The sequence below is a fragment of the Mesoplodon mirus genome (genome assembly GCF_964341445.2).
Source record: "Mesoplodon mirus genome assembly, chromosome: 3".
NCBI classification, from domain to species: domain Eukaryota; kingdom Metazoa; phylum Chordata; class Mammalia; order Artiodactyla; family Ziphiidae; genus Mesoplodon; species Mesoplodon mirus.
In genome coordinates this window covers 48,824,873-48,844,188 of record NC_138978.1, presented here as the reverse complement: position 1 = coordinate 48,844,188, position 19,316 = coordinate 48,824,873, and the positions used below count along the sequence as shown (strand labels likewise).

Sequence of the window (19,316 nt, the reverse complement as noted above, 5' to 3'; positions counted from 1 at the left end):
GCTGCCCCAGACCCGTCCTGGCTCCAGTCCCTCTCCAGGGAGAGGCAGGGGAGCGGCTCCGGAGGGACCCTCAGACATGGGAGGCCCGGGGGCCGTGCTCAGCTGCTGTTCCTGCCGCCCCGGGAGACCCCAGAGGCCACGACCCCCCCTCTGGGCCTCTTCTCTTGAGCTCTAAACCAACGCCCAAATCTCTGACTTTTATGGATCAGATGCCCGAGGATTGGTGTCAGCAGCGCCTTCACCTCTGGTTTGTTAAGAGCTTGGGCTGGTTTATCCTTCTCCCCTTTGGACCCAGGCTTCTCTTAGAATTGAATTTCTCGCCCCCCCCGCGTGCTGGAGAGCTGCTCTGCCATGGGTGCCTCCATTCCCCCAGAAGATTTCCCCACCTCTCACGGGTGGGGGGCAGGGGGTGGAGTAGACCCTCCTCGGCTCTTGCTCCCTTCTCTACAAATCATGCTGAGGGTATTTTTCCTTTTAAAAAAAAAAAAAGATCAAATTTCTCAGCCCTGTAGCAGAAGAGGTTTGAGGAAGGGAATTCCAGCGGAATCCTGGAATTAACATACCTTGGCATTACGTGGATTAGGATAGACCCCCTGAATAAGATCGTGCTGCCCTGAAAGGAAAGTGCCCTTTGAGGAGTCTGGGCTGGGCCCAGGGCCTTGGGCCCAGACCGGGTGGTCAGAGGGCTTTCTCTCATCTTGCTGAGGTGCTCTTCTAAGAGCTGGGGACATAGCAGGAGACCCATAGTGTGGATTTTGGGTTCATGTCCTGTTTCTGCCTAGATTAACTCCCCAGCTGACCTTTCCCTGACAAGCTCCTTCCCTTAAACGAAGGCCTTGGAATCAGTGAAGCCCCTGGCCTAGGCCCACCCCTGGGTTCCAGGAAGCCCCATCTCTTGCTAAGACCAAAAGGGTGGGATTAGACTTTTTAAGGGCACGGGTGGGGCCATAGCTTTCATGAAGTGTCCGTTCCGTGCTGGGCTCTCCAAGGGGCTCCCTGACCCTGGGGACACCACTTCAGCTGTGTCTGCAGTGGAGGGGAGCAGGGGGCACGCAGCTCCAGGAGAGGCCTGGCCAAAGAGGGTTGTCAGTGCTCAGTGGCTGTGAGCAGGGGCTTTGGAGCAAGACAGCCCACTGCCACTCCTGGTGACGTGTTCTGGGCGGGTTACCCGAGCTCTCTGGGCACTGATCTCCTCGGCTGTGCTGGGAAGCAGACATTCGGCACATTGCAGTGCTTCCTTTTCAGAGCGCTGGTGAGGATTGACTATATACATACACGTATACTCGTGTTCAGTGATTGTTTATTACTGCCGTGGAAACGTGACCCAGTGTTGACCAATGGTCAGAAGCCCAGCGGCTGGACTCCTGGAGCTCCGACGTGCCTGTTAGTTCATCTGCCCCCTGTGTGTCCCATCCCTCCCTCACCCTCTCTAAACGTGCTTCCTGACAGCCCTGGGGTCATGCAGCCTGGGTTGGCACATTGGCTAGCTTGGGAAAGTCCATTAAACTCTGAACCTCAGCTGCTTCACCTGACAGTTTGGGGTGAAGATATACCCCCTACCTCTTGGGGTGGATATGAGGACACCACGAAATGATGCCTGTGAAGCCCTGCCTGGCGCGGGTAGACACTCTGGGTCCTGTGTTGTGGACACAAGCAGGGGTGTTCTGGGCTGTTCTTTTCTGCGAGCTAGAGGCCAGGATGGAGGTAGGTCTTCAGCTCAACCAAGAGCAAGGGTCGCCGTGAGTTTTCTCCTTTTTCCATAAGGAACCTCGGGCTCAGTACAGCCTTGGTGGCAGTGAAGTGTGGGAGAGGTTCGGGGTATTCTCAAGATTGATTGGCTTTTTAGCGCTTAACCCTTCAGTTAGACTGATGTTTTTGGCACCTGCTAAGCACCGGGTCTTATTTGGTCCTCTAACGTGTCACCTTCCTTAACCCTGCCCACGTGGCTGTCCCCTTGGGCCCTGCCACCTTGACTCCTTGTCCCTGGTCCACCGACAGGAGCTGACAGCGGAGGTGGAAGCAGGAAAGCAGGTTGTATGTCCAAAAGCCTCTGACTCTGTTCCTGCCAAGCTCATCAGGGTGAGCTTGCTATTGTGAGTTACTGTCAGCTCTTCCACCAGGGGGCTGGGTCTTCGCTTCTGCAGTTGTTCCTCGGTACCCACGGGGAGATTGGTTCCAGCACCCCTCACCGATACCAAAGTCTGTGGATGCTCAAGTCCCTTATATCGAATGGCCAAGTGCAGTCTGTCTCCCTGTCGTCGGGTTCTGCCTCCGTGGATATGGAGGGCTGACTGTACTCCTGAGTTCTGTCACTAGTGACTCACCTGGGTATCACTGGAGTTTCAGTTTCCTCATCTGTGAAACAGGAACAGCTCTACCTGCTTCACCAGCTCTGAGTTTGGGAATGTGTTCAGAATGAAAGGCAGATCAGGTGTCTGCACAAGGGCTCCTTCCCAGGGGCTGGTTTCTGGGCATGCGTTCCTTCTGCATACATCCAGGAGGGACAGCTCTCCGCCTGGCCCTGCTGGGCTGTCAGGGCTGGGAGGCAAGGCAGTCCCTGGCTCCAGGTGTTTCTGGTCCACGTGGCAGACTCCAGCCTGGGCTCACTGCAGGTCAGTGGAGTGGCTCATCCCCTCCGTCAAGTGGTCTTCTTCTTGTCAGTGGTATCCCGTCGTTAAAAGAATAAAGTCCAGGGCCTCCCTGGTGGCGCAGTGGTTGAGAGTCCGCCTGCCGATGCAGGGGATACGGGTTCGTGCCCCGGTCTGGGAGGATCCCATATGCCGCGGAGCGGCTGGGCCCGTGAGCCATGGCCGCTGGGCCTGCGCATCCGGAGCCTGTGCTCCGCAACGGGAGAGGCCACAACAGTGAGAGGCCCGCGTACAGCAAAAAAAAAAAAAAAAAAAAAAAAAAAAAAAGAATAAAGTCCAGGCTCTTTTTAAGACATCCAGACCTCTTTGTGATCTAGCCCCTGCTACCCTCACCCCGTTGTTGAACCAGCTCTTGGTTCCTGGGACAAGGGCCAGAGCTTTTGCTCTCAGACCCAGCCCTGCCCCACCCAGCATGTCTGCAGGGCCTCTTCTGCAGATTGCAGAATTCTCCCCTCCCCTTCTTGAAGCCTCTTCAGTCTCGGGTCATTTTTATTCGAGAAGACTTTGACAAAGTCTTGTCCCATCCTTGCCTCAAGGTTAAAAAATTGTACACCCCAAATGTGAATCTGATTAAGTGCCCCTTCCTCAGATTAATTATAATATCTAACTCCGAGAGACTTATTCTGGAGTTATGGAAAGGGTCTAAGAGTTTGGAGACTTGCAGTCTGTTCTGGGGCAGTGCCTTTACCTTTCTGGGCCTCAGTCTGCCCATCAGAAAAATGTAACGTTAGAAGGAGTAGACCTGGGAGGTGCAGTGGTAAACAGAAGAAACCCAGGCCCTGTCCTGTGGGGGCATCAAGGGCTTTGGGGGCAGAAGAAGTAATGGAGCACTTCAGGGACCAGATGGCTTTTGTGGAGTTGGCTGAAGAGCACCCCCCACATCAGGTGGGGTTGGTGAGGGCCGTGAGTCCAGCCTGAGACTAGCTCAGATTCGGACGGGTTACTTGTTAGTAGGCAAGGGGGCAGCTCCCTGGGAGTGGGGTAATAGGAAGGTTTAGTCAGGGAAAGAGGGGCTTCCTGAAGGATTCCTTGGGGCGGGGAGGATCTGAGCACAGCTCTGTGTATCAGCAGCTGCCCTGTGGTGCGGGCTGGTCGCCAGCACTGGACGAAGTACTGGACGCTCAGTATCTGTGGCTCTCTATGGGGAGGTGGGGCAGCCTGTTTTACGGGCGAGGTTAGGGAGTTTGGGAGGGGACTGCAGACGTGCCCCTGGCCCATGAATCCGGAGCTCTTCCACATGGCTGCCCCTCGTGTTGCCCCTGAGGTGCTCCAGGTTTCATAGCCCACTGCCTGGGTAACAGTGGGCAGGCTTCCTCAGCCCGTCTCTCCCCAGTGTCCTGGTTCTTTCCCTCACCCCATCCTGTTGCTTCTCCTTAGCTGAGGAAGGAAGACAAGATCTTGGGCCATTCCCCAAGCTTCTCAGGGGAGAAGAGGCACGAGAAACCACCCAGTCATCCTGGAACCCACAAAACTAAAGGGGAAACCTTGGCCAACTTTCCTGCTTCCTTCTCAGCCCTATTCTGCCCAGTGGACAGTTGGGGTTGAATTCTGGCATCTGGGTTTATAGCTTCCACAGCCTTGGTCTCCCTGTCCTAGTTGGTAGGACGAATCTGTACTTTCTGTATCATCTGTCTGGGCTTAAGGGGGTAGGGCAGGAAGGCTGTGTGCACGCATGTGCCCGGAGAGCTTAAAGTCGAGCAAGAATTCTCTGGGCGGACGAGGCAGTGCCTTTTAAACACGCACCTCGCCTTCACTGTGCTGCCGTGATGAACAGTGGAGCCTGAGTGTTGGCGAGAGGTGGCGTGGAGGCTGGCGGGCAGGAGCGGGATGCGTCTTTGCAGCCCTGTCCACTTTCAGAGCAAAAGGCAGTCTTTTGTTGGGGGGTGGGGTGGGGGGAGATTTGGTTCTCTTGGCAAGGTAGGCGTGTCCTCCCTGTGTTCTGCAGGATTGGCATGGTTCTGGATCCTGGGTGTGTCTCTGCCTCTCCCACTTACCCACAGAGCCGGTCTCTACTGCAACCAGTAGATGTCTGGGAGGAGAGAGTGCGCTATCCGGATGTCAGCCAGAAACCCACATGGCTGGGACTGGGTCTCGGAAACCCTCGTCAACATTAAAGAGGGCTGGCTGTTCAGGGGTGTAGTGTGGCTTAGTGGCGGAGCAGGTACACACTCCATGTGTAGTTAGCAAGAGATGGGAATTAGCACCCCAGTTGTGAACTCACTGTTTTCCAGTGGCCACAGGTCTTTATTTCTAACTCGAGGAAGGGCACAGAAACATCTTCGGAAAGGAATGGAATGGATGTGTGCTTCCCAAGACATAGGTCTGATCACCACTCCCTTGCATGAGCTCCCAAAGGTGTAAATGACCCCACTCCTCAGCCTGAAGGTCCCAGCCCCAGGCTCACCATCTTGTGCATGGGCCCCCCCCCCAGCACCACGCCCACTCTTGCCTCTGCCACACAAATGCCGATCTCAGCCCAGAAGCCCCTCTTATTTCTGCTCTGCCAGAGGACGCCTGTCCATCCTTCCACGCCCTGCCTACGCAATGTGATGGTTCTGTAATCGCACACCTGGTACCTGCCCCTGTTGGAATGCTGCTGCAGTCACAGTTACACCTTGCTCTCTCCCCACTGCCTGGGACTCTTTCAGGGAAGGCCAGAGTACTGCTTATTTTTGTGTCTCCAGCACTTAGCGCACACTCAGCCCAGGGTGCTGGGACCCAGCGGCTGGGTGCACTGCCAGGTGGACGTGGGTTCTGCCCATAAGTTCTGCGTATTAATGCTTTTTCCTGTGTCCCTGGAAAGAGTGCTGAGTTCTGTGGACACAGGCACATACAAAGAATCTTCAGCAGGGAGGCCTCAAGGGTTTAGCAGCAGCGGCTCGAAGCAGAATCGCCTCTCCTTGCCCCTCCCCCACCCCAAGCACAGCCTTTCAAGGTAGATAGAGCCCTTTCCTGAGGTAACCCTAGAGAATTCTTCTGAATTCACTGCATAGGCGAGGGTCAAACAGCACGAACCTGCTGAAAGAATTCAGGGTTGGAATCAAGTCCCCAGCATGTTTTGTGCTGGCGAGCGAGGGAAGAGTGTGTTCCCCAGCATTGTGGCAAGAATGAACGCAGGGAAGATGGTTAGCAAGGAGATGCTCTGGGACCAAACAACTGGTCATGAATGCTGGTTATTGTGTTATAGTAGTGAAAGATCATCTTGTTTAAGACCAATGGCCCAGAAAACCGGGGCTCAGAGATTGGTCACATGGCATGTTGGTGGGGGAACCAGAACTCAGGTTTGCTGACCTCGGATCCGGGCACTCATTCTCTTGTCGTCAGTGGGATAGATCCTGGCTCTGGTAAATAATGCTGTGTCACTGGACTTCAGTGTTCTCCTTTGTAAAATGGGGTTAATTTTGCTTCATTTATCTTATTAAAGAGATGTGAGGTTAAAATCAGAAAGTAGATCTAGCACTGTTTGCTTTTCCTTGAGAATTTAAAAAGACTCCAATTTTTTCCCTCTTCAGTCTTGAAAACCATTACTAAGCTCAAGGGTCAGCAAACTTTTTCTGTGGAGGGCTGGATAGTAAATATTTCGGGCTTTGTGGGCCATCTGATCTCTGTCACAACTGCTCAGCTGTACTGATACAGCATGAAAGCAGTCTCAGATGGTACACAAATGAGTGTAGCTGTGTTCCAATAAAACTTTATTTACAAAAGCAGGTGACAGGCCAGATTTGGCCCTGAGCCATAGGTTGCTGACTTTTCCTGTAGCTCAGCCACAGTGGTGGCCGTGCTCTTGCGGTCCTCGTGCGGTTGCTGACCCCAGCCTCCACTCTGGGTGTGGCGCAGGGCGCCAAGCCAGGACTTGGGACCAGTGAGCCCATGTCCCTGGGGCTTGGCTTTCCCGTCTGTGCGTGGGGCTGGGGCAGACTCAGGGAGCAGCATTGGTGAGGGACTCTGGTTAGGTCTTGGACGCCGCCTGTACTTTCATTTGCCATGTTTCCTCCCTTTGTTTTGAAAACCGTCGCCTGCTGATTCTGCGTCTCTGTCTCCATGGGACCTCTTGAGTAAAACATGATCTGAGTGCCTCCTGCGGGGTGTCCTGGCGGCCTATCCCGGGAAGCCAGATTCACAAGCGCACAGACCTCTCGCCCTCGCCACCTGCCCAGCACCGTCCTGGCTCCTCAGAGAGGCACGGGGAGGAGGGGAGGTCAGCCGGGGCCTTTGCTCAGCCAGAAATCAATGAGTCCTTCACTGATCCTTGCACAGAGTGGACCCCGGTGGCTGTGAGGATTCCTGAGGTTATGCAGAGGTGACTCCAAGGGAGACACGTCGTATACTGCCCTGCTCCTCTCACTGGCAACTTCCCCACCATCCCGGGAAGATGGGCCACCACCACTTGCCAGACCTACCCCCCTTACCTGGTGCCCACGGAGGGCCGTGATTGCTGTGGGCTCATCTCCCAGAGGCCGGCAGCCCCCTGACTGTGAGCTCTCAGGGCTGTGCTGCAGCCCGGCCATAGCTCCATGGTTGGGTGTGGCCCAGCTCAGCCCCCTCTAGCCTTGAGTTGGTAACTTCAGGGCTGTCTCCAGCCTCTACTGCCCATGTACACACATAAAGATGCCTCTTCCCCGGAGGGGACAGATAGAAGCAGGATAGGAAGGCAACTGAGTCACTGACAAGTTCGTTCCCATGGATCGAAATGAAGAAATAACTTTTTCTGAGATGAGCTGCATGTCAGCAGCTCCTTCACCCCGCCAGGTGGTCAGCCTCCTGCCACAGGGACGCTATGGGTGGAGGCACATTGTGTTGACAGGTTTGGGATGTCGGTGGCACACAGGCACACCTTGGCCCTCTCCCCAGAATGGGCTTATGGCATTTCCTGTCAGCATTCGTGTCCAAGGAGCAAATTGGATTGTCTGTTGCATGCCTGTTGCCATGTGTATAATTAATGTAATTTTATATTCACTCAGTTACAGTAACACGCCCAATGGGCGGATTGCACAGGTCACTAGTAATGCGGGTCATCCGTTTCCTGCTGCCAGTTGATGAAACCCACCCCTGCATTCTTGCCAGACCACTGGCCGGTATTCCCAGGAGTCTGGGGGTGGGGGGAACAGGGATGAGTGGAGCGTTTTGTTTCTTAGCAACCTAAAACTTCAAGTCCCCTTTCCCCAAAGGCCTTCTGACTAAAGGCAGATTTGGCCTTGATGGTACTGACGGGGTGTTCAGCTGTTCCCAGAGCACTCTCACAGCTTTTCTGCAAGGAGAGTGTCACCTGGATTCCTCGCTCCTTACAGAGGAGCAGGGGCTGTCAGGCAGGACTCTAGCCCCAGTGCCTTGGGCTCTAACAGCCGAGTTCTCCCCACTGGCCCACCTCTGCACTCAGAAAACCTGGGACTCAGTCTCATCTCTGTTTCTTTTGAGAGTCCATGATGTCCAGGCAGGTTGAAGGCAGCTTTGGGGAGTATGGGATGGCATTTGGTGAAGGAGCCATGAGTTTTGGAAATACTAAACTTAGCACATAGCTTTTATTACCTTTCTCCTTCAAAAAAAAAATTTTTTTTAATACAGATTTTCTTTTTTATTTGGTTTTTAATTTTATGGCACTGTCCTCCCTCACTCCCAAGAGTCTTTAGCTCAGAGGACCAGCGTGGTCATTCCTGTTGTTACGTTTCCTACTGGTTCCTTGAACCCAAAAGTGTTAGATGTGCCCACCCAGGGGCTGGCTGACCGTGGCTGAGGCGTCCGCCTGCTGGCCACGCCTCACTGCTCTGCTCAGGCCCTGCCCTGGACGTCCACGTGGGGACTGTGTCACTGCCCTGGAGGAGCCCACGTGGCATCCACAAATAAGGCAGGATGTCCAAAGAGGATGCCCCACGTTTGGAGTGCACCTGGCTGGGTAGAGTAGGCCAGGCTTCGCAAAGGAGGATGTGTGGGCTTTCAACAGGCTGAGGAGGGCGATCCCACAGAGTAAGTCTAGCTCTCGCCTTCCCTGTAAATGGGCTGTGAGTGGCTCTGGAGCATCAGGCGTGGGGACTGTGGAAGCTTGGGGACCTGTGCCTAGCACCATCAGCTGTACCACCTCCCTGCAATACCTGTAGAATATCCTGTTTTCCTTATGAGGAAACCGGACTCACAGCATGTCCTGGAGGAGCTGGGATGGATGCCAGGAAGCTCTCCCCATCGTGCACAAGCGCATCTCTCAAGGATAGCTTCGGAGGGGGGAGTGCATAGGTGGGTCCTGCTGACGGTTCTGAGGTGCTTTTCTGCAGAGACCTTGGATCTGTTGTTCTCTACTCCCCACCACGTCGATGACGGCAAAGGCACTTTCACTCAACTGTCAGCATCTAGGGGTTTAGTGGAATGGCCCATAGCAGAGCCTCCCCGGGCCCTGCCTAAGTGGCTCTCGGAGGCTGCCACCCAGTGCCAAAGTGGCAGGAAAAAGAATAAGGAAGTGCGGGAGTTAACGTATTTCCGTAACGTCTGAGGGGAATGGCAAGTCCATTAACAGGGTCTGGGGCCAGAGCGAGGGCCAGACAGGAAGTGGGCAAGTCACCTTCCTTTTCCCAGATTCAGTGGCAGGGATTTCCTGAGTTGGGGTGTCCCCTCGGCACAGGTTTCCTTGCCGTCACCCCATGGAGGCAGTACTGTGCGATGAAAAGAGTTCTGACCCGCCAGGGGCCCCCAGTTCTCATCCCAGCTCCCTGTTGGCCTCCATTCTGTGGCCTCCCTGGGCTTTGGTTTACCTGTCGCCTTCTCTTGGAACCCGTGGCAGTTTAAACCAACACTCCAGCCTGTTTGTCACTGTGTCCTCATCCTTCTCCCCAGCTAGCCTGGGAGCTTTCAGGGCCAAGACGAGTCCAGTGCACTTCTGTGACCCTCCCTCACCCCAACATGGGCTGGCCAGACACATGGGAGGTCAGCACCCAGGATATGTATGTGGGTGAGTGGCTGGATGCACCCACAAGTCCTTCAGCCTCTAGGAGCACTGCTCACGGGCTTGTAGAATGGTGGACCAGCTAGGCGGCCCAGGACTCTAGAATCAGCCTGGACCCACAACTTAATAGCTTTGTAATCCAAGGCAAGTGGCTTCGCCTCGCTGAGCCTCAGCTCTGTGGCTGTATAAAATGGAGCAGTTAAGAGCCCTTCCAGTGGGGAGTTGAGATGACATGAGCTGATGCAAGTGAAGGCCATCTGTACCGTGTGGCAGGTGTGGCTTCGTTATTATTACTGTAATTGTTCCCATTTCACTGATGAGAGAAGTGCAGTCAGTGGCAGAGTCAGGATTTGAACCCAGTTCTTTCCAAACCCTATTTCTTTGCATGGATGGGGACATGATACCATGAAGAGAGTGAACCCTGGGCTGGAGTTAGGTGATGTGGCTCAGCTGCCAGCTTCATCTCTGTGGCCTTGGACAAATCACATCTCTGTCCTGCGCCTCTCTTCTCCCCCATGAACGAAGAGCATTGGAAGCAGTGATGATCTTTCAGGGCCGCCAACAAACAGGTGACTGCTGGGCAGGTATGGTTCTCCCCAAGCTTCTGGTGTGACCCCCAGCCTGGTCTGGCCCTATATTCTGCTCACCTCAGATGTCTGCCCGTATCCATCTCTCTGGCATGTCAGGAGGGTTGATTGGGCAGCACCTAGGATGGAAAGCGTCCAAGGTCTGTGAGGGAGATGATCTAAATGGAGCTGGATGCAGAGAGTCATCCTGGCCAAGCAGGCTTCCAGATGCACCTATTTTGGGTTCTTCTAAAGCTTTCAGCAAGTAGAAGCCAGGAAGGCCCCACTGGCAGTGTGAGGGCGGGTGGGAGCGGGGAGAGTTGTCCTGTGTGAGAACACTCAGTATTTTTAAGACTCCCGCCCTCTCTCACCTTCCACCTCCGTCCTCTCCACCTGCCTGCCAGATCTGTGCAGCAGCTGGGGAAGAGAAAAGCCAACATCCCAACAAAGGTCAGAATCTTAAAACAAGTTCTTTTTTTTTTTTTTTTTTGTCTGCCTCCTACATAGCCTTTTGCTCGAGTGGGTAACAAGTTGAAAAGACTAAGGTCTGTTTTCTCTAAACCTACCTGTCAGTCTCTTGTTGAGAATGCAGACTAGAAAGAGAAGAACACGTTTTTGTGGTTTAATAAAGCACAGGGCAGCAGATGCCATACCTCCTCATGGAGATGGGCAGCACGTCTGTCATCATCTTCACACGAGCAAACATTTTCCCACTGTGGAGCCCCGTTCTCAGCTCCTGAGAACAAGCCAAGTGTGCAGGGCCCTCCCTGCGCTGTTGCATCCAGTCTCAGGGACAGAACCCGGACACAGATATAGTGACGGAGGGCTGTCAGGCTGAGTGGAGGTAGCAGAGATACAGAGGATGGAGATTTGGGAGGATGTGGGTGACCCATTGGCAAAGGTGGGCTTCTGGCTCCGTGGAATAAAAGCTTTCTGGCTGTGTGACGTTCCCAGTAGTGCTGGGGGCCGTGCTGGGAGGTACATAAGCAGAGCCTGGGCAGCCTGACTGGGCCTGGGAGAGGAGCTTCATGCCCTGGGAAGGTGAATGTTGAGCTGTATCCTCGCCTATGTCCAGACTGTGGTGGGCTTTTCTCTCTGGGTGACCGGCTGGCTTGGGCTAGGGTTCCCGTGTCCTCGGCACTCCAAACCCCAGCTCCAAGTCAGAGGAGAGACTTCATAACCACTGCCCCCTCTCAGGGCTTAGCAACCTGCTCCCCACAGCTCCCCCCAGGACAGGGAAGTTGCTGGGCTAGGGCCTCACTGACCAGCCACACTCCCTTACTACTACTCCTTGTCATTTGTCTTGAAGCAGCGGCATGGAGGCCAAGTTGTTCCCTGTCCACTCATTAGGGCCCAGGCAGCAGGGTCCTGCAGAGAGCTTCTGGGGGAGGTGCAGAGGTGAAGCACACACACCAGCCCTGCCCTCTGGACCTCCGGGGGCCCAGGCAGCCAGAATGCAGGGCCAAGGGGCAGCTTGGAACGACAAGACTTGGGTTTGAGTGCTGGCCCTTAGCAAGGACTGCTTTGACCGAGGCCCCTGTCTGTGGCTGTCTGAGGGGCTTTACTTACTTTTTCTCTGATCACTCAGTGAGTCAGCTGCTCCTGACCTCCCCTGGCTGCCGGGGTGCACAGGTGTGAGGGACCTGCCCAAGCCACACCACTGGCCCTGAGGATCACGATGTTACCAGGGGGGGCGGCAAAGGATTGGGAGGGAGGAGGTACTCCTTCCTGCCTAGAACTGAGGACCCGACAGAAGGCCTTTGCCCCCTCTTGGAGACTGGACCTCACCCTTGAACCCTCCTCCTCCGTTCTTTTCATTTTCCTTTTTTTGGGGGTTGGCTTCAAATTATCTTATTTTGTTTACATTGCACCCAAGTTTCACGGTACAAAAGACTTGCAGGTGCAAATATGTCCCGCCTTCATTAACTTCCCCTCCCTTTTTAATTTATGTGATTTCAATTTTCCTTCCCTGTACTGTTAATTAGGGGACCCTCTAATCAGTGCCATTATCACAGTGGTATTCATGTTTAGGAAAGCCGCTAAACAAATGCTTGCAAAATTGCTAAATGGCTAATTAATGTCTGTTAATTAAGAAAATTGCTCATGGTAACAAACCATGCCGTTGCTGGCAGCCGCTAGAAAGACACACACTTGTTGAAATTAGTAGCGTGGCAGGTAGGGGAACATCTGCTCCGCGGGGCTTTTGGGAAGTGAGCAGCCCCTCACTTGGCCGAGAAGCTCCAGGCCTGCCCTGGGCATGGCCCCCTCGCCTCTCTCTGCACACCTCTCTCTGTCTCCATGCCCGCCGGCCCGAGCCCACCCCTCCGCCCTCTCCCAGCTCTGGGCTTTGCTTCCTGAGCCAGCAGCAGGCTGGGCAGCCTGGCTTCGAGGGAGGAGGCTGAGGAAGGAAACCCTGCCTGGGTCTCTCAAAGAGCCCTTCTCCCTCTCTTTCTTAATGAAACCACACTCATCCCCCACGCGTGTTTTGAATTTTTCTCAACTTCCAAGGGTAGCAGCACAGCCCCCAGTGCAAAGAGTGAATTAGGGTGTGCCCTCATCAGCAGGACTGGCCTCCCACTCCCAACGTCCCGAGTGGGCAGCAGGGCACCTCCCCGACTGGATTTTCATGCTTTTTGATTGTGACCCGCAGTAGAAAATACATTTGACACAGTGACCCAGTACACACACACACACACATTTATAAACGGAGATTAATGAAAAGTATCTGCCTTAAAACACACAAGGCTGTCCAATATTTTCTATTCTTTTTCTTTAATTTATTTATTTATTTATTTATTTTTGGCTGCGTCGGGTCTTCGTTGCTGCATGCGGGCTTTTGTCTAGTTGCGGCGAGCAGGGGCTACTCTTTGTTGCGGTGCGCGGGGTGCTTCTCGTTGCGGTGGCTTCTCTTGTTGCGGAGCATGGGCTCTAGGTGCGTGGGCTTCAGTAGTTGTGGCCCGCGGGCTCTAGAGCACAGGCTCAGTAGTTGTGGCACATGGGCTTAGTTGCTCCGCGGCACGTGGGATCTTCGCAGACCAGGGCTCGAACCTGTGTCCCCTGCATCGGCAGGCAGATTCTTATCCATTGCGCCACCAGGGAAGCCCTCTATTATGCTTTTTATTGTGTTCCACGTTTTTAAAAACAATGGCTGCAACCCACTGAATTGATTTCACCATCCACTAATGGGCTGCAGCCCACGGTTTGACCAACTCCGTGGTTTGAGGGAATTCATCTGCTCATCTCTTCTGTGGGGAGTCGAGGCCAGCATAGCCCGGGGCTTCAGGGGTCAGCTTGGGATAGGGGTGGCTGGAATGGAGAGCCCCGTCCCACTGCTCCCACACACACCCGTTCAGGTCTGGCTGCAGGGGTCCGGGTCAGCCTTGGACCCATCGGGCTTCTCCTCTCTCTACCATCTACCGGTTATGTGGCCGTGGCCAAATCTCCTCATCCCTTGAGACTCAGTTTCGTCATTGGTGGAAATAGGAATGAGAAACCCACATCACGGGACCAATTGCAAGTGAAGGGGTGTTAATGAGTGCGCTGAGTGGGCGCCCGGTGACCGTCTCCTCCTCTTGTCCCCCATGTGTTCAGTCTCTGGCACCACCTCGCTCCTCCTGTCTGTTCCCATTCATCCATCAGGGCCCCTCCCCTCGGTAGACTGGTCACCCGGTCCTGGCCCACGACCCGTCTCCATCCACCCAGCCCGGGAGCTCCTGGAGGGCAGGGCCTCCCGGTCCTTCCGCAGCCCCGGGGGGCGGCTCGTGGGTGCCCTGCAGGGGGGGTCAGTTTCTGTGCATCCCTGCGCTCTGCCCTGATCCCGTCTCAATCAACGTATTTAACATGGCAAACTCCGCTGCAACGGCCCGCCCCCGTGTGCTTCCACAAAGGAGCTTGATTTTATTTGTCGTGCCTGTAAGTCCCCCGTGAATGTGTTTATCAGCTTCTCTCCCTCCTGCCCGCCGTTCACACCGTTGAGCCGGCGACCCAAGCAGCAGCTTGCACCTCCCCGCCAACCAGAGCCTGCACGCCCGCCCGCCCGCCCTTCGTTTTGGTTTAATTTTTGTTCTTTTAAGCTTCTCCTGCGCTTCTCCATGTGCTGTGATCTATAACCTGCCTCTACTGTCTGGCCTCACAGGGTCCTCCGGGGTCACAGCCCTCGCCGCACGCACAGCCTCCACCTCACAATCCCAGCAGCATGATGGGACCCCACAGTCAGGTAAACGCACTGTGGCTCGCCCGCCCGCCGGGGGGCGCGGGGCACCAGGAGGACAGAGCCAGCAGAGGAAAAACAAAAATCAAAATGTGCTCTAGCCATTGCCTTTGAGGAGATTTGACCAAGGAGACTTTTCCCCCCCCAAAATACCTTTTTTTTCCCTAAAGATAGTCTTCATTCCTTGGACATCACATCCCGCTCGGATATGAAACCAAAAGAAAAGGAAAACTATTTCTGTGACCTTGTCAGCGACCTTTGCGTTTTTGTTTTTTCCTCTCTCACTTTTGGTTTTGTTTTGTTTTTGAGTTTGGTTAACCATTGTTTGTAACCAAAGCTGCATCCCTGGCCTTTTCTTTGTGCACTCTCGCTGCTGAGAAAGCTTTCTTGCCCATTCCCCGCCCCCCCGCATTGAGTTAGGGCGCCCGCTGTACCCTCACTGTTTTCATTGTGTACCTCCTCCCCCGCGCTCCCCTTCCCCACCCCCTTTGTCGCTGTTGTGAGTGTGTGTGAGCGCGTGTCCAGCTTTGTCTGCACGCTTGAAAATTTTCTGTACAAGTCCCTTTCCGGTTCTTTCACTTGCCCTTACCAAGAGCAGAGGTCTCCTCCTTTGCCCTGCATTGCTGTAACCGTTCCTCCGCGTCCTGTGCCGGGTCCCAGTTGCTGCCGCGGCAGGCATCCAGAGTAGATCTCCGCCAACAGGTGCAGGGTATATGCATCTATCACTCCCTCCACCCAAAGGAAGTTTTGCCCGAGGGAAGAGGCCACCGGGAGGAAGAGAGTTTAAAAGATGACTAGTTGTAACAAAACTGGACTTTGTGGAGAGGAGCGCATTTCTGTCTGTCACCGTTGAGTGCAGGCTGTCATTGAACTAATGCCCTGTAATTGCAGCCTTTTATGTCACCGCGATACGCAGGCGGCCCCCGGCCCCCGATCAGAATGGGAAACCAGGTACTGTACCTTTTCATCTTCTCTCCCCTCACTCGGCCACCCGTGAACCCGGCTGGACTTGGACTCAAATCACAATCTGAGAGAAGGGCTGGGAGGTGGAGGGACAGTTTTAACGTGGGAGGCTTATAAACAGGTCCCCATGCAGCCCCTCTCAACATTTCACCTGTCTCTACCGGTGGGCTTTGGGCAGCCAGTTCTGGAGCAGCAGGCCGGGAATGCAGGGTTTCCACTATTCTAGAGAAGGTGGTAACGCCCCAGCCCCTCTCTTCCAGCCCCTTCTTGGAAAAGGGTCTTCCTTCTTAATGAAGTTAATTGACAACGTGCATTTTTTCCTGGAAGCTTTTGAGAATTGCCAAGGCTGGTAAATATAATCCTGCTATTAAGGGGAGAAATGGCCAGTAGGAATGCTTAGATCAGGAGCCTGGATGCAGCGAGGAGGACATTTGTGAGTTTTTAAGCAATGTCTGCCTGCTTCCCAGACTCAACTCAAAATAAGAAAGGATTTGTTCATGTAATTAGAAAAGTGGTCTGCTTACGGGGAGGGGTTTCCAACCTGGAGTTGTGGATTACCTGGATGCAGCGAGGAGGACATTTGTGAGTTTTTAAGCAATGTCTGCCTGCTTCCCAGACTCAACTCAAAATAAGAAAGGATTTATTCATGTAATTAGAAAAGTGGTCTGCTTACGGGGAGGGGTTTCCAACCTGGAGTTGTGGGCCTTATGCTGGCCCATTAGGGTTGGCACTTCGAGGTGGTCTGGAGAAATCGGTCCCCAGCTGCCCTACCTGATTCAGCCCATCCAGGGGCGGGAAGAGAGCTGCAGAGGTAAAGAGGAATTGTCTTCTGTTTAGGGTAGACAGACTTAAACTTTAAAAATCAGGGAAATTTCTTTTCATGCCCATACTTATGTGTATACATAGTCCTTAGAGGACCTTGCAGAAGCCCTTCAGGACGTCTGACCGGCAGTGCCAGCACATCCAGCCCCTGTTGCCTTGGGAGCTGGGAGTTAGGTCACCAGCTAGATGGGCATTACCTGAATGTGATCCCTGTCGTTCTCAAGGCCCTGCAAGAAAACTCCCGAGTGAGACACTACAGGGACTTTGGAGAGATGCTCATAACCAGGGGACTCCAACTTTAACGTTAAATAGCCTACCACTTTCCACTATTCTTTTTTCTCCAAAAATCTTTGCTTTCCTGTTCTCTCTGACACGAAGGGGAAAAATTCGGACAAGAATTAGAAACCCAGCTTTTTGAGCAAAGAGGGACCCTAGGATGTATCATAGATGAGGAAACAGAGGGTCAGAGTGGAGCAGTGACTTCCTTAAGTGTCTCAGTGAGCTGGGCTCGTGTCAGTCTTCAGCTCCCGGCCCAGTGCTGTTTCCTCTCCACCTCGCCAGGTTCAGTTAGCTTTCATAGGTGTAAAAGTGCTGCCCCTTGCCTTTGATTTTAACGGGCCATCAAGTGGGCCTTCTCTGCCATCACGTGCATGGACCCCAGCAGCAACTTTCCCTCCTGCCCACCCAGGGCTCTCCTTAGCCCAAACTGGCCTCTGCCCCAGGGACGGAACAGATGCTTCCTTATCATAATTGTGGCCCTTCCTCCATCAATTAAGGGACATGAGAGGAGACGCTTGTTTCTATTTATCAATTAAGCATGAGCAAGTGCCCAAGAGGGCACATGGAGAATAAATCCATCATCTGTACCTCGCATTACAAATCAGTCGGGCCAACCTCCCCACCACTCCCCCATTGGAAATCTATACCGGTTTCCAGCTTCCTGTGGACTCAAGACATTTCTGTCCTCCAAGGGGGGATGTGTCCCTGTCCCAGGAACTGACCCTGGGCTTCTCTTGGAGAGTGCCTCAGTTGGGGCTGCTGGTCCCACAGAAGCCTCTATGCCACTCGTTAGCTCAGCCTTCCCCAGGGCAGGAGGAGGAAGCAGAAGCAGCTCAGGCCCACGTGACCTCCTGGGTTAGGGCAATGAGTAGGGCACTTAGGGAGACCGGGAGCTCAGGGTCGTTGACCTGGCCCTAAAGCCTTGCAAGGCCGTCCTCCATCTGCCTCCCTGGCTAGGGGGTTGGAGTCTTGTACAGAGAGAGCATTGTGGTGTTTCAAGCCAGGGTCGATGGGTGGGCGGTGAGCAGTGGGGTTCAGCAGGGTTAAGGAGAGGAAGGCTAGAGTCTGGGGTTGTCAGGCAGCCCTGACATCACATCCCAGTGGAGCCCCTACCCCACCCAACCTGTGGACTCAGGCAGGTAGCTGAGTGACCCAGCAGATTCTGGTGGGATTTGTCCATTCACTAGGCAGACACTTCCTGCGCCTGCCCCATGGTGCTGTAGGCGAGGCGCTGGCCTACTTCCAGGAGCCTGTGGGACAGCCCCAGAGCATCTCTCTCCCCAGCGGGCCCCAAGGGTGTGTGCACGGCTCGTGCTTGCAGTCCCATATATGAGCCGTTATCTTTCTCCTTTCTCACGCCTGAGGGCCTCAGCCCTTGCAGTGTGGCCCCTTTTACCTTGGTTCTTCCCTGGTAGAGGAGGCCCAGACTGCCTTATTTCAGGGTCACTCCAGTGAGGGAAGTGACTCTTGGGTCCCCTCTGGGCCTCCGGGAAGCCCTGCTCTGCTCCTGGGTTCTGACACACAGCAGGGTTAGGGGAACCCAAGGAGGAGCCTCCGGCCAGAACTGGGGGTCAGCACGGGGCTACCTGGAGAGGAAGTGGTTGTCCAGCCCCCTACGGCCGCTCCATCAGAGTTAGATGGGGGATTACCAAGGCCTGGGGTGGGGGTCTCCCGGCACCTCAACATCCCAGGAGCCCCCAAACCAAACAGCCTCAGTGGCAGGTCTTCCTGTGTCCTCTCGGAGTCCTGAAACCAGGCTCGAGAAATATCCCAAACCCCCAAGTGGGCAGACAAAAACCAGCCAGGTGATTCAGAGCTTGGGAACTCGGGGGAGGAAGCAGAGCTGGGAGAAAGCAAGAGGTCGGAGCAGCTAAAACCCAGGGCCACAGAGAGAGACTCTCTGCAGCCCCAGGCAGATGGAAGCAGCAGGTGCCAGATGCCACTTCTCAAGCAGCAAGTACCCGCAGGCTTGCATGGCCCTCCCAGAAGCCTCCCCCTCCCCAGACACACGCACACACGCCATTCTGAAGCTGAACAGTGAGAAGTTGTCCCTTTGTTTCCCACCACCTCATTCCAGAACTGGTTTGGAGTTTCCTTTTGGGCCATCCGCTCCCCACTCGGCCATCATCCCTACAGCACAGTCGGGCGGGGCTGGGGGACCCGGGCGAAGCAGGGGGTGGGGGTGGAGGTCCCCATCACAGGTGCCCAGCTTTCACAGAGGCTTTCCTCTCCAAGCCAAGGGCCCATGCTTAGTCCTAAGGCATGGGGTTCTAAAAGTGAAGCTCCCTTTCCCTCCCCCTCCCCCAGCTCTGCTTTCCTCTTTTTTCATATGGCAGCTGAAATAAACTTCAGTCTCAAATAAATTGCTTTGAAGGGGTTTTCGTAGCTGGTGTGCCAAGCGTTCACTCAGGAAACCCCTGGCCCCGTCCTCAGCTTCTCTGTAGTAGTCACACCAGCATGTGCCACATGCACCAGGCCTTCGGTGGCAGGTTGTCACTCAGCATCCTGCTCACCCTCTCCTAGAGGCCTCCTCTTCCACCCCTGGGGTCCAGAGTCCTGGGTGTTCTTCCTGGCTCTGCCGCAGGGGACTGAGGGCTGACTGGGGGCCCTCAGGCCTCTGGACCTCAGCTCCCTCATCTAAATCTCAAAAGCCGCCTCCTCCCCTGCCCCCTTGAAAAAGGACCTCCCACGGTGGCAGGATTTTAGCTAGTGGGTCTCGGTCCCCACCGTTGGGAGTTGGGGATAAAACGAGTTACATCTCCACTCCCCACGAGGCAAAGGAGAGACAGGATTTGGCCTAAACTGCATCAGCTGGAGTTTGGGTGGTAAAAGGGAGGGAGGGAGCAGTGCTGCCTCTGAGGGGGTGTGGCTGGTGGCCCAGCCAGAGTGTGCCTGGGCTC

At 54.6% G+C, this 19,316-nt stretch overlaps 1 protein-coding gene across 4 annotated transcripts in view; it reads left to right on the top strand.

Annotated features, from left to right (window-relative positions):
• SSBP3 (single stranded DNA binding protein 3) overlaps positions 1 to 19,316 on the top strand; it is a 166,418-nt gene that overhangs the window by 123,967 nt on the left and 23,135 nt on the right. For 2 of the 4 annotated variants that reach the window (XM_082612386.1, XM_082612387.1), the window contains exons 6-7: positions 14,278 to 14,358; positions 15,244 to 15,303. In XM_082612386.1, coding sequence (XP_082468512.1) covers positions 14,278 to 14,358; positions 15,244 to 15,303 — 141 coding nt within the window. The remainder of the gene's footprint in view (positions 1 to 14,277; positions 14,359 to 15,243; positions 15,304 to 19,316) is intronic. The other 2 variants (XM_082612388.1, XM_082612389.1) reach the window with 1 other exon arrangement.